The sequence below is a fragment of the Oculina patagonica genome, chromosome 2 (assembly GCF_052425735.1).
Source record: "Oculina patagonica isolate OP01 chromosome 2, crgOcupat, whole genome shotgun sequence".
Classification (NCBI taxonomy): Eukaryota; Metazoa; Cnidaria; class Anthozoa; order Scleractinia; family Oculinidae; genus Oculina; species Oculina patagonica.
In genome coordinates, this window is record NC_135759.1 from 5,942,521 (window position 1) to 5,955,622 (window position 13,102).

Sequence of the window (13,102 nt, forward strand, 5' to 3'; positions counted from 1 at the left end):
ATAATATCACGCGGCGAGCGAACAAAAACTCCAAACAAAATGTACAATCTAACCGCTTGAAGCTTTCTGCGAAGGATTTTCGCTCACGCTGAACATTTACACGCCTTTATTGGGTTGTCAAACGAAAATTATCTCCTTTGTTTGCAGTTTGGCACTTCTTTTGAAGCCGAAGACATTTTTGCTATTGTATTGTCCAATATGTCTGCCCCAGCACCACCCCACTTCGGCATTTTGCTCGACCTCACACCCATAACTTTGTCTGCCTAAGCAACAGCGCACGTGATTGGTTTGTGAATTTAAGCCGATCTGCTATTGGCTGGATTTTTGACAATACCGTCAATTTATAAACTTGAAACGTGCTAATAACGCGTGGTGCTCAAGTAAGCTAAAGGTCATTGTTGGGCTTGGCCTTAGTTCGCTAGAGAAAGGCGTTGTTGCTGATCGAAGCCTTGATCGTTGAGCATTACTTTGCTGATTTCTTGGCGTAAGGATGGCGACCGAAGTTGAATCACCGCCTGTTGAGGCCGAACAGCCCGAAGTTAAAAGCGAAGAGGCCGAAAAGGCCGACGAGAATCATGTCGATGAGAAGCAAGATGACACAGCGAATGAAAACAAGCCAGAGACCGAAGCAAACGCGGTCGCTGAAGACGAAAAGCAAGAAGAAAATGGCTCTGTGCCGCCGAAAGTTATACTCTATCAACATCCCCCGTGGAATAACATCCCATCACCGCTTCCCTCCTGCATTAAAGTGGAGACCTACGTCCGAATGATGAAGATTCCTTACGAAAACGTTTACAAAAGTGGAACGGATCAGAAGTTACCCTATCTCGAATACCAAGGCGAGACAAAGAAACACAACCTATTAAGCTTCCTGAATTCCAAGTTCGAAGTAGACGCCGATGCTAACCTTGACGATAAGGACAAAGCTTGCTCGCGAGCTTTCCAAAGCATGGCCGAGGAAAACACATTTTGGAGCTTGATGTACTATAGGTGGGTGGATAACTTCGCCGAGACCAAGAAATACTTCAAAGGTTTGGATGTAGTCAGAAAGAATGTACGCCCAAAGCTCGATCAAGGGAAATGTGTCAAGTGTCTCGAAGCGCACGAAATCGGCAAGCACAACAAAGAAGAAATTTACGCAATCGGCGAGAAAGATCTACGTGCAATGTCTTCTTTCCTCGATGACAAAGAGTTCTTCATGGGTTCTGAGCCAACTACTATCGATTGCACGATGTTTGGTCTTCTGTCATGCTTGCTGCACACGGCCGATAGCTCACCCCTGGCGAAAGTTGTGAGAGAAGATTTGAAAAACCTGGTGGATTTCTGCGACCGGATGAAGCTTAATTTCTGGCTCGACTGGAATGATCTGTGCTCAGAAGAGCAAGTGGAGGAGACCCGACCAAAATCGAGGCTAAGTGTGAAAAAGAAGAAGAGAACCAAGTCTCAAGAACCAAGTGCAGAGGCCAAAGAGGGCGAAGCTAGCGGCGAGAAAGAAGGAGAGGAAAAGAAAGAGGGAGAAGGAGAGGAGCAAAAAGATGAAGCGGCTGCTGTAAATGGAGACCCGGCAGCCGAGACACCCGCCGAAGAGCCAAAGGAACAGGCGGAGGGAGAGAAAGAGGAGGAGGCTAAAGAATCGGAAGAAAAGACGGAAGATGCCGAAGCCCCCGCGGTAAATGGCGAAGGAGGCGATGCAGCCAAAGCCGAGGATGCACAAGAATAAACTGTAAGCTTTTTCCAATTCGTTTTCTGTGAACTTTGAGCAAACAAAACGCTTCTATAACCTAGCCGAATACTAATGAATTACTTTAGGCGTTCAATCTAGGGACGTTGGTTCCTTATTGTAATTATTATTTTCTCTTGCTTTTTGGCAAGACGTGTCTCTGTTGTCTTCGCTCAGTAAGGGAGGTTGTGTGATGTAAGCGTGAATTCGTTGCGATTGCTGTACTTTTGGATTATGGCCTCCGTTGCGAGGGAAATTCGAGCGTGCCGAACTCGTGATTCGTGACTCGAAAGCTATTCTCGATTCTTCATGACTATTATTCACTCATCGTCTGTTTTATTGCAAGATTTCGACCGTTGAAATTGAGAGAAATCTATTCATTTCGATTGTAGCAGCCCCGTAGAGAAGGAATTCGGCTGAGAACCAAAAATCGGTATAATTTTTCGAAGGTGTGTCGCTTTGAGATTCTAGGTGGGGCTACGCGCATATAGCGATTTAGAATTAAGTAGCAGCGATCTAGTTCGCTCGGTTACATCAGCACAAAGACATTAATTTTTTATTATAATCTTTTGATTGTTATGAAAAACTTGAAAGTGTAATAATGCTCACGAAGTTTTGAAGATCGAAGCAATGTTGTTTGTTCCATGCTAGGTTAAGTTCGTATTAGGCCGTAGAGTAGTCGTGAGTATATGGAGAGAAAGTAATTCGGAGGCTATAGAAAAAGCAGCCTTGATATTTATATTTAGTAAAAATCTTCAGACATGCGTTAGGATATAATAGGACGAAAATCTATATTCATTCAACTAACTCGTGGAATTCCAAGTTTTTGTTCTATCTTTTAATGGCGTCTAGGTCCTTGCCGTAACGTTTCACCGCAGTCAACAAATATTTACAAAGTAAGTTCTAATCTTGTTCGAGTTTTGCCAAATCGGAACAAGATTACAACAAACTGCTTTCTCATGCAATTAGATTGACTTCTTCGCTGCAAACTGCGAAAATTTGCAGATCTGAAGAGAAGCGAGTGGTTGAAGTGAAGGGCTGGTTTAATTCTAACTGCTTAATTATGATTTAATATCTTTACAGCAATTTTTATGTTGTAGTTGTTAACTCGCCCAAAATACAGCGACCTCTTCGTTTGTAGATTTCGCACGTGTTTTGGGTTTAACATAGCAGATTAAATTACAGCCAAGCAGTTTCCATTGTTTTATTTTTGCCTATGAAACAATCGTTTCAAACAGTCTTGTTTGAATTAAAGATAGTAGAATATTTTTTTTGGTGTAGTGGTAAAATTTGCCCAAGAGACTGGCCGAAAGGTACACCAATTTGAGAATAAAACTTTAAAAAATAAGTAGCATAATTTATGTTTAGATAGTAGCAAATAGTTTAGTTCTTAGCATGCAATGATTTTGTTTACGAGGCATTTCTTGCCCATATTGTTGTCTTAGGTTAATAAGTTTATACTTAAAGTTGCATGCCTTCCTATTTCTCAATAAAAGATAAAAACTTTTATTTCCTAAGCTTTTTTTACTGCAAATTATTGCAAACTATTGTAGTGAGTTTCCAGCTATTGTACTGCATGCATCCCTTCATAAATTGTCGGAGGAGTTTCAAAGGGTTTGCTAGCTAGCCCAAAATATAGATTTATTTTCCATTTATTTTGTATTGTTGATGATCACTAAGTGAAAACTTGAACTGTTTATCGAAAGCAGAAGCTACATAAATAATGTGAGATACATTGCATATAATTGCTACTCTTCCAAATTACTAAGTATCTTAAGAATATTGGTCCATTCTCTTTTGTAGAAACATTAAGAAACTTGTAAGTTGCTGTGTTTTTAAAAAAGTCGATACCATCGTAGGTCGAGCTGTTTGCTTCCACCATAAACTTTCCAAATCTTGTTAAGAACTTTGGAATTTGGAAGGTGTAGCAATGTTTTCTTCTAGAATTGGCGTGATGTAAATGATAGTTTAGGTCTAACTGAGAAGGAGTGAATGTTGTCTTTGGATGGAATTGAAGTATTACGAGTACATAGACATAGCAAGACTTTCTCGTGTAAAATGTATTGTTAAATTATATCTAAGAGATGAGATTAAAAAATGAGCAATCATCTTGAGTCCTCATGTTTTTGCTGCTTGTACAGCTTTTGCTATTTTGCATTATCTCGTGAATGTTATGTTGCTAAGGATTGGATATAGCGTTAAAGATTGTACCTTCAGTGCAACCCAAGTGGGGCTTTTAATTCTGCGATTCTGACATGTGTTTCAACAAGACCTTGGCCTGTTCACGTCCTAATCATTATTTTGAGCACGGGTTTAAACGTCTGATAAATAACCGTGACTAACTGTGTTCTTTTGTCACCAGAACGTCGTGATACAGGGTAAATATGTTGACACGCATATTGTACCCTGCTCTCCATTAAAGTGCTGTTATATTTAGACATGGGGTATTTTAGCTAAAATTTTGGCTTCTGTCACTTGACAGGCTATCAGTTTGTTTTGATGATATTAACACAGAAATACTTTTGGTGATATTTATTTCTGCAGTTGAACTGAAATTGTATAGTCAGCATGCATATTGTAGTGAGAAAATGCTCTCATTATCAGATTATAAAAATGACAAATGAAAAACAATTAACTTTTTTTTTTTCACTTGTTGCTATAGTTTGCATTCTGAAGTCATTGCAGCCATTAATGTTTTGATCTTGGAAATTTGAATGTCTATCCAATATTCTTAACTAAGTTTGTCAGCTGCCTGTTATGCTAATATTAAAAATTCTCTTGGATTTATACTAGGCTCTGATGCAATATTTGTTATGGTGGAAAAGAAGTTTCTCAATTCTTACACTTTTGTTTTCTTTTATATTGTTCAGTGGCATCTGACTGATTCATGTTTAAGATGCTTGGCAAAACAATTCATTTTTTCAAAAAATCAAAAACAAAATATTGGCTGGGTTGTATGTATTGAGTCCACCTTTGGAAAATGTGCACCTTGACTATAAAGTTTCAAAAAGAACAAGTGGTTGTTCTGTAAGAAGTGTGACTCCCTTAGAGTAGCAACTATAAATTTGGAATTAACCTGTTTATTATGGTTGTCATTATTCAATGGAAAACCCATGATTGTTCTCATGAAAATTCATTCTGACAAGATGTAATCCCCCCCCCCCTGGCAAGTAATTTTTTTATTTAGTGCAGATTTTTGGGGGTATCATCACAAACAATCTAAAGATTCATGGTAGTGTCTAAGCTGCATAATTCAGTGCATAAAGCACAAACAAACATGTCTTGCTGTTGAGTTTTGGTCTTGGGATTTTTTGGGGGTTTTGTTGTAAGCCCTAGGGTTTTTTTTGGGTCTTGATTTTTGCCCCCATTCGATCATCTCACGTTACTTGAAATCCCGAGTACCCCCCTGAGGTAACCCTTTTGGTCTGTGTTGTGGAAGTTGCCCTGCGAGCAGAGTTCCTGTTGAGGGAATTTGAAGGGAACTTTGCTTGTAGAGTATGTGGTAACTTTATAAAAATAGCAAACCCTCCTCCTTGGGAGATGTCATCTTCATAGATCCTGGCACCATAGTGAGGGGGGGAAGCCCGGCACGAAAGGAGGAAACAGAGGAAGAATGTGGAAGGTCCACGACCCTACATCGCGGCCACACATGCAGAAGATGAATCCAATGAGGAGACAGAACACACGAACCACCTATGTATGTCAGGGTGCAGGGCCAACCCCAAAAAGCGAACAAAAACAACAACAAAGAACTGTCGGGAACTAACCATTTCCCCTATTAACTATGCTGGCACACAGCTTGGATACCAAAAGCTTGTTATGAGAATCTGGAAGTCCATAAAGGCTGGCTGCCAGTTGACGATTTTCATTTTTTATGTCGCCTGTCTACAGCTTGATATCTACTGACTCAAGGAAACCCAAACATTTTATGACTGTATAATAATTATGTTTTAAAGAGAAATTGATATGGGAGTCGTGGTGGCCAAATGGTCAGCGTGCTGCACTCCAGATCAAGTGGTCAAGGTTTGAGCCCAGGCTGGGGTCTCCGTTTTGTTTTTTTAGGCAATACCATGCCTCCCTCTCCCAGGTGTATAAATGTGCATCAGCGAATTTTAATGCTGCGAGTTACTATACCCTGCAATGGATTAGCATCCCATCCAGGTAAGGATTAGAAATACTCTTAATTGCTTCATGCAATGGAAAATGGAGAAGTTCTGGCCTGATGGGCCACTTGGCTCAAATGCAGACTTAACCCATCACCTGTCGAGCTTGGTATTAATTGACTCTGCAAGAAACCCAAATATTTTATAACTGTTTTGTTAACCATTAATAATTTATTTCCCCTGTGAGCTTCTTTTGGTTTGGTGAAAAACTATAAACATAGTTAAAATAGAATGCAACAGGAGACATTACTCTGACTTGATATGTTCTCAAAATTTTTGGTTGGGGTGTAGCTATCCCACTTCTTGAAACCCTTAATTATCTTCCTCCAGACCAAGACAGGACCTTACATAAGGGAGTACCCCATGGGGCCTCTGCACCTGGCAACTTCCTTAGGTATAGAGCCAGGATTTATTAAGGGGGGGGGGGGGGTGCTGCCAGTATAAACATCAAAGGTAGCACATCTAACATTTTCTTAGTTTTGCTTGGTGGATAGAAAAGCACTTGATCAGCTGCAATCATAATGTCAGCAGATGAACAATCAAACTTTCTAATAATTGTTTACAGTTAATAACAAGAAGGGCTATAGTTGGCTTGTGAAATTTAAAACTTGTACAGGTCATGAAAATATCTATGACCACCCTATAAAAAGTTACTGGAAATTCAGAAGGGGTGGGAATCTCGAAGGCCTGCAGTGAAAATTGGAAATTATGTAGCTATACTGGAATTTCCAAAGGGGGTGGGGTTCAAACCAAAAACACTGACCTGTGGGGGGAGGGGAGTATGGCTTTTCTCTGGAACAAAACATTGTGAACTGAAATTTTTTTGTGGAGATACATTGGCTGTCCACCCTAACCGCTAAACCCTTAACTTGCATGGCAGCCATTTGCAATGCAACATCTCGCCAATTTTTGCTGCTAAACAATTTTGTGCAAAAGTACTATATACACTGCACTCTACATATACTGCGCTTAATGCACTGTTCTCAAAGATGGTTCAGAAAGACACTGCCTACCTTCCTGCAATTTTCTAATGTTTGGGGGGGGGGAGTGGATAAGTTGCAAAAGCTGTTACATAAATTCTGCTATAATCCTGCGACCCCGGGGGGAGATTTTTTTTATATATATTTTTTGGCGCCAAAAGTTATGGTTTTCTGGTTGTTATGGTCTAAAATAGCCAAGTGTATTGATTTTGGGGTCAGCTACGGTAATTGTATATTTTGATTTGAATACACCTTATTCAAAATGGCAGACAACTTATTCTTTGTCTTCATGTTATTGGCAAAATGAGGCAAAGGCAACAAAGGAAAAGATTAATGTATTGCCGCCATTTTGAAATAAGGTGTATAGGGTAAGGGTTTCAAGGCGTGCGCTACACCCGGGGGGGGGGGGGGGTCTCGCATATGAAAGTGACAGGGATGCTCGTCGTCTCGCTTAGGGGTGTAAATTTCGGATTTTTGGTCTCGCTTAGGGTGTTCTGGGCTAAATGCCAATATTTTTAGCCATAATGGTCTCGTTTAGGGTTACACACGAAGAAATATACAAATATTAAATCTTTTCTTAGTTTTTTGGTATCTTTTAGTGGTCAACGAAAGGTTTAGTCACACGCAGATTGGTCTCTTTTAGGGGTTCTTTTTAAAATTTCCTACGAGCATCCCCGTCCGTATTATATAGGAGTCCTCCCCCCTAGGCGCTACACATCCCACACCCTCACACCTGTGCTGCAAACAGGCACCCTTGCAAAGTATAGAGTCAATTTTGCTATAATTTGAAAAAAAAAATGCAGGACTTCCATGAAAATTATCTGAGTGTATTCGCGTTGTTTTGCTGGCTCAACTCAAGCAATCATCAACCACCCGACCATCCCTTCCCCTACCCATGTTTCTGTTGCCGTAAGTCTCGAGCCCGTGAAGTATTGTCCAGCGGTAATGACCAACATTTCAATATGGCGGACGGCAGGCGAACGAAGTTGTTGATAAAACACTTGCCTTCTCGGCTCAGTATTAGCGATAAAACCGACTTACTGAAACACTTTGGAGCTAAAGAAGTAGTATGTATGGAAAGAAGAGGAAAAATGGTGAGTATGGTGCTGGATTCTGGAATAAAACGAAGCTAATCAAGCGGAGCTAAATTTCTCTTGACAAGCACTGCTAGACCCAAAGGCCTTATCACGGTTTCGACTCCATCTTGACGAGTAGGCAAAGCGGGTAAAAATTACAGTGTTTGTATGGGAATCCGACGGCAAATATCTTTTACAAAATCGAATTCTGGACAACTTATGAATTGTAAAGTTAAGATATTTAGCAAAAGTTTTTATTCGCCAAGTTTGAAGGATGTAGTTGGGTTAGAAAGCGTTCAGTTACGTTTTTTTAATTTTTCCATATATTTGTCTATAATTTTTCCCGCGAACCGCGTCAATTTGTATACGTAATTGGACTACATGCTGTCCAATTTGGAAATAATTTGATGAAAAAAATTTCGAGGGCAGAGGAATTTTTTGAATCTAATTATTTCCAAATGGACAAGCATGTAGTCCGGTTACATATTAATTATATAGCTTGTAGTCAGTCAATCCAGCGTAAACAATAAACTTTTTTATATGTCCAGAACAGGAAAAACATTCAACAATAGTAGGCATAACACAGCACATGCAACTCACTCAAAGCATTGTCTTCACAAATAAAACTTTAACAAAACAGTGCAATTTTATTCACCTGAGTTTGCGAAGCTTGCTACAAAGTGAGTGAAAACACTGCATCAATCAATGAAAGTCGTAAACAAAGTGTCCAAAGAGCTTTACAACTTCTTGAATATGACATACTCCTTTCCACTATTTCGTTCATACTTCATGGCCGTCTTTTCTTTTCGAATTTCAGCATCAACGACAAAGAATTGCATCTAGCTCGTGGCGATGAATATCTGACAGATTTCTTGCTTCGCTTCGCTGCACTTACGTTCACCTAAGTTTTGTACTATTAGAGGTGTTTTGCTCTTAGTTTTTGCTTCTTAGTGTAGCTAGCTCCTCTTCTGACAACGTAGAAAATGTCTCTTTGTTGTTACTATTGCTGAAAAGCTCAAAAGGAATGGAAAAACGTAGTAAACTTGCCTTATTTGGGTGTTTTTTATAAAACAATATTATTATTCAACTTGCGCTTGTTGGATGTGAGATAGTTATAGTCATATCTCTCATCCAATGTATGCTTATGGTACAATTTATTGTTAAATAAAAGATGATCTATGATTTTTGGAGCAACTACAGAATTCAGGGTCACTTTGGTATGGCTCATTACATGTGTCGGAGAAAGAGGCATAACACAATAGATGCGTATTCTTAGTTCAATGACATGCAAATAAGTGACCCTGTATTCTCCAATTTCCAAAATTTATACAGAGTAACTGCACAGTACCCAACAATTTTAAAGCTGTAAAATGTGGATACCCAGCTTCGCAGTCTCCCTTTTAACCTTTTTAGAACAAGAAATAAACATAGTGTGTATGCTCTTTGGGCTACTTGACTATGCAGGTACAAACACGGCAAGATGGCTACGCAACTACACAGCTACATAGCTACTGTCTTAAAAGAGGTATTGTTGTAGCTGCATAGCCGTGTAGTCACTATAGGTGGCTGGGTATTATGCTGTTAATCCATTTTTACTTGGCTGTTTATTTATTATTTTAAGCAAGCAAATGGGAGGGAAATTTTGTGCATCGAATTTTAGGACTGAAGGTAAACTCTATTTGGGGTGTTGAATGGACAGAGAGGCTAGTTTAAAAGAACTGATAAGTTTTGAGTTTGGATTTAAATTTCTTTTGATATTTTCAGAGAGATGCTGCTTTTGCCGAGTTTTCCACCCAAGCAGAAGCAGCTCGGGTAAGCTGGATAATTCAATTGCATTGTGTCATCAATGCCATCTATTCTGTTAATTTAGTATGATTGTTGGTTGAGTAAGGTCAGAAACCCATAAGGGTTGAAACATGTAACTTCCTATGATTCGCATTGCACAAAGCATTTGCACATTTGTTTCCATTAAGTACCATATTTGGAAAATCAGGAGAAAAAATTAACCAATCAAAATCGCAATATTTGGATTAAATTCACAGGGCACGCTAGCTTGAGCTCGATGACATAATCTTGTTTTTTTTAACAAGCTCAATTGAATAGAGTTGAATTTAGAATAAAGTTTGGGTCAGAATTCAAGTAACTCACCGCAAAACCGAAAATGTTGCTGCATGTGTCATTACGTTTGTAAAGCATTTGCATACAAACACTTTGTGTTTCCAAATATGGTACTTGGCAATATTGAATACGGTAAATGATCTAACTAATATACGCCCGGGGCATCTATTAAATTTTAGGGGACCTACAGGGGGCGTTAAATAGATATGAGGTGTTTATTAGAGAGAGGCATGTATAATTTTCACTTTTACTGAAACAACATCTACAAAACAAAAGATTTACATTGGTAATGGCCGGACGTGCTTAAGCGAGCTCCGTGTTCTATCCTTCCTGGCAACGTTTTATCTCAACATACTATGTGGTCAAACCATCTCAGCGTCTTGTCTTTGATGTGCCTTTGATAGCACACAAGAAAAGGAAAGGAGAACGAAGCCCTAGCGACGAAATAGTGTCGCCAGAACATAAACAGCTACGTGTCGTGAATTCGGACCTTTCGTCTCCTCTTCACACTCCGATTATGACGTCCTCGAGTACTTATACCGAAACCGCCTCAGAAACTGAAGCCGAACTAAGTATGTCTGACATTTATAGTCTTCTTATTTCAGTTCAAGGCACTGTTAATACCTTGCTGGAAGGACACAAGAAGTTGGCTTCGGATATTGCGGAACTCAAAGGAACTGTCGCCAAGAACAACAAGCAAATTGAAAAGCTTAAAGAGGATTTTGCAAACCACGTGAAGTATATCGGTTCTTTAGAAAAGGAGATTAGGAAGACCTCCAAGGCATTGAAGCCTCTACGCGAAGATTAAGAAGAGCTCCAGATAAGTTTCGACGATCTGGAACAGTACTCGAGGAAAAATTCCTTAGAATTCCGTGGCATCCCCGAGGACATAAATCTATCAACTGATGTAGTTGTTTGCAGAATAGCAGAATCAATTGGAATCGAAATTAAGCCAGATGATATTGAAATTTCACATCGTTTGTATAGGCAAAAAGGAATAAAGCCTATAATTGCCAAATTTTTGAGTCATAAAGTTAAAAGCAAGATATATAAAGCCCGGCTTCAACTAAAGAACCAAACGCTGTCCAGCTATCTACGCGGAATATGATGGTTCACTCCTCTCACGTGCCTCACCAGAAGTCGCCGAACGTCCAAAGCGAATTTTCATCAATGAGAATCTCTCTCAGCACCGAAAAGAAATGTTCGACCTTGCCTTAGAAAAGAAAAAGGATGGAAAAATTCTGAGCATGTGGACCCTGGACGGAAAGGTTTTCATCAAAACTTCACCCGATGGCCGACCGAGAAGAATGTTCTGAGAAGAAGAAATCAAGGAACTTTGACTGGACCTACACTCCACTTCAAAACAAATAAGTAAAGGTTAGATGAGGAAGGTTAGAAAAACATTGCGCGCTTTTTCTTGTTCTAATAGCACTCAAGTCAGCCCCTAAACTTCATATACGTTTAGTGATGTATTTGCATGCGCGTGTGTGTGCGATAATTTTTTTTCTTATTTTTGTTGCGATTACTTATTGCTTGCCAAATTTAAACCTCTTTGGTTTGTGCACGAATATTCAACCTCTTTTCATAACAACAATCTTTATCTCTCTCAACACAAATCCGATTTGTACAAAATCTACCGTAGGTACAATTTTTTTCTACTATGGCTAATTGTAAAATTGTATCTTTAAATGCTTGAGGTTTAAAAAACCAACGAAAGAGACGAAGCATTTTCTCTTATTTAAAAGATCTAAAATGCGTTGTTTATTTACTTCAAGAGGCCTATTCGGAGCCTCAGAATGAATTAATTTGGAAATCTGAATGGAGAGGCGACATGTTTTTTTCCCATGGGTCGAGCCACCAAAAAGGTGTGTGCACATTGATAAATCCCTTGTGTGATATCAAAATTGACAATTATTATTGTGACCCCGAGGGAAGAATTGTGCTAACTAATCTTATCTTAAATGCTGTGAACTTGTCGATTTGTAATATTTTTGCACCTAACAACCACAATGATCAACAAAAGTTCGCCAAAACGGTGGAGGAGCTATTAATGTCCAAAGCCTTGTTGTCTAATTTGATAATAGGTGGCGACTGGAATGTCGCTCTTCAAGCCATAGACAAAAAAGGTGGTATTAAATGGAAGCCAACCACATACCGAAATCAAATTATTGTAATGATGGATGAAATGGATCTTAAATGATGTAATGTATATGAAATGATTCATATATGAACTTCGGATGTATACGAAAGTGATAAATGATTGTCGCAGTAAATTTCCAATTTAAGCAATTGGAATAAAGAAGCCTGAAAAAAAAAATTCAGGGCTTCAACGGGATTCCAACCCGTGACCTCCGCGATACCGGTGCGATGCTCTACCAACTGAGCTATTGAAGCCACACATTGGGAGCGAGGTCAATAATTTATCACTTTCACTCAAACCCTGGCTGGAGTGATTGTGTTGTATTCTCGGATAAGATACTTAACTCTCACTGTGTCTCTCTCCACCCAGAAGTATAATGTGTACCAGCAAATTAAATGCTTAGGATAATCCTGTATTTGACTAGCATCCCATCCATAGGGGGAAGAAGTACTCTTTATCCTGGCTTCCATGCTGTGAAAACCGGGATAAGCTCAGGAAAGATGGGACACTTTGATGCAACACTGACATTATCTTTATACAAATGTGTTATAGGCACTCTCCCAGTTACATCAGTCAGATGTTCTTGGTAGCAGATTGACAGTGGAGTATGCTAAACCTTTTCATGAACATCTTGCCGCTCAGCAGTGTAGTAGGTTAGTGAGTTTTAATCTCTTGTCATGTTTTTTTCCCCACACTTAAGCTATATTTTCAACTCTATCTTTTCTCTGTTCTGAGAGACCATCTTCAGTACAGCATGTAGGGAAACTTTGTGGGTGCTACAAGGATTTTAAAATGGGGTTTCTTGGGGCTTGTCCATTTTTTAGTAATATTTTCTTTTTATGTAACAAAAATATGTCCCCCATCCCAAATAAGTGCCCTGTTTCCAAAACGCTTCCTCTCTCACT

General features: G+C 39.3%; 2 protein-coding genes across 2 annotated transcripts; both read left to right on the plus strand.

The window, feature by feature from the left end:
* The first annotated feature begins 360 nt into the window (after positions 1-360).
* Positions 361-3,828, plus strand: LOC144642744 (failed axon connections homolog). The gene has a single exon (XM_078501800.1). It carries the CDS (start codon positions 491-493, stop codon positions 1,718-1,720), a length of 1,230 nt encoding a protein of 409 aa, XP_078357926.1. The 5' UTR covers positions 361-490; the 3' UTR covers positions 1,721-3,828.
* A 3,982-nt stretch (positions 3,829-7,810) lies between these two features.
* Positions 7,811-12,957, plus strand: LOC144642122 (RNA-binding region-containing protein 3-like). Its single transcript, XM_078501113.1, has 4 exons — positions 7,811-7,957; positions 9,704-9,751; positions 12,750-12,850; positions 12,933-12,957. Exons 1-4 carry the CDS (start codon positions 7,826-7,828, stop codon positions 12,955-12,957), a joined length of 306 nt encoding a protein of 101 aa, XP_078357239.1. The 5' UTR covers positions 7,811-7,825.
* Positions 12,958-13,102: the final 145 nt, after the last annotated feature.

Bases quoted from the DNA above. Each gene is read 5' to 3' on its own strand.
- LOC144642122 (XM_078501113.1), top strand. From the start codon at position 7,826: ATGGCGGACGGCAGGCGAACGAAGTTGTTGATAAAACACTTGCCTTCT. The intron at 7,958-9,703 runs GTGAGTATGGTG...TGATATTTTCAG, and splicing joins TGGAAAGAAGAGGAAAAATG to AGAGATGCTGCTTTTGCCGA. The intron at 9,752-12,749 runs GTAAGCTGGATA...AATGTGTTATAG, and splicing joins CCCAAGCAGAAGCAGCTCGG to GCACTCTCCCAGTTACATCA.
- LOC144642744 (XM_078501800.1), top strand. From the start codon at position 491: ATGGCGACCGAAGTTGAATCACCGCCTGTTGAGGCCGAACAGCCCGAA.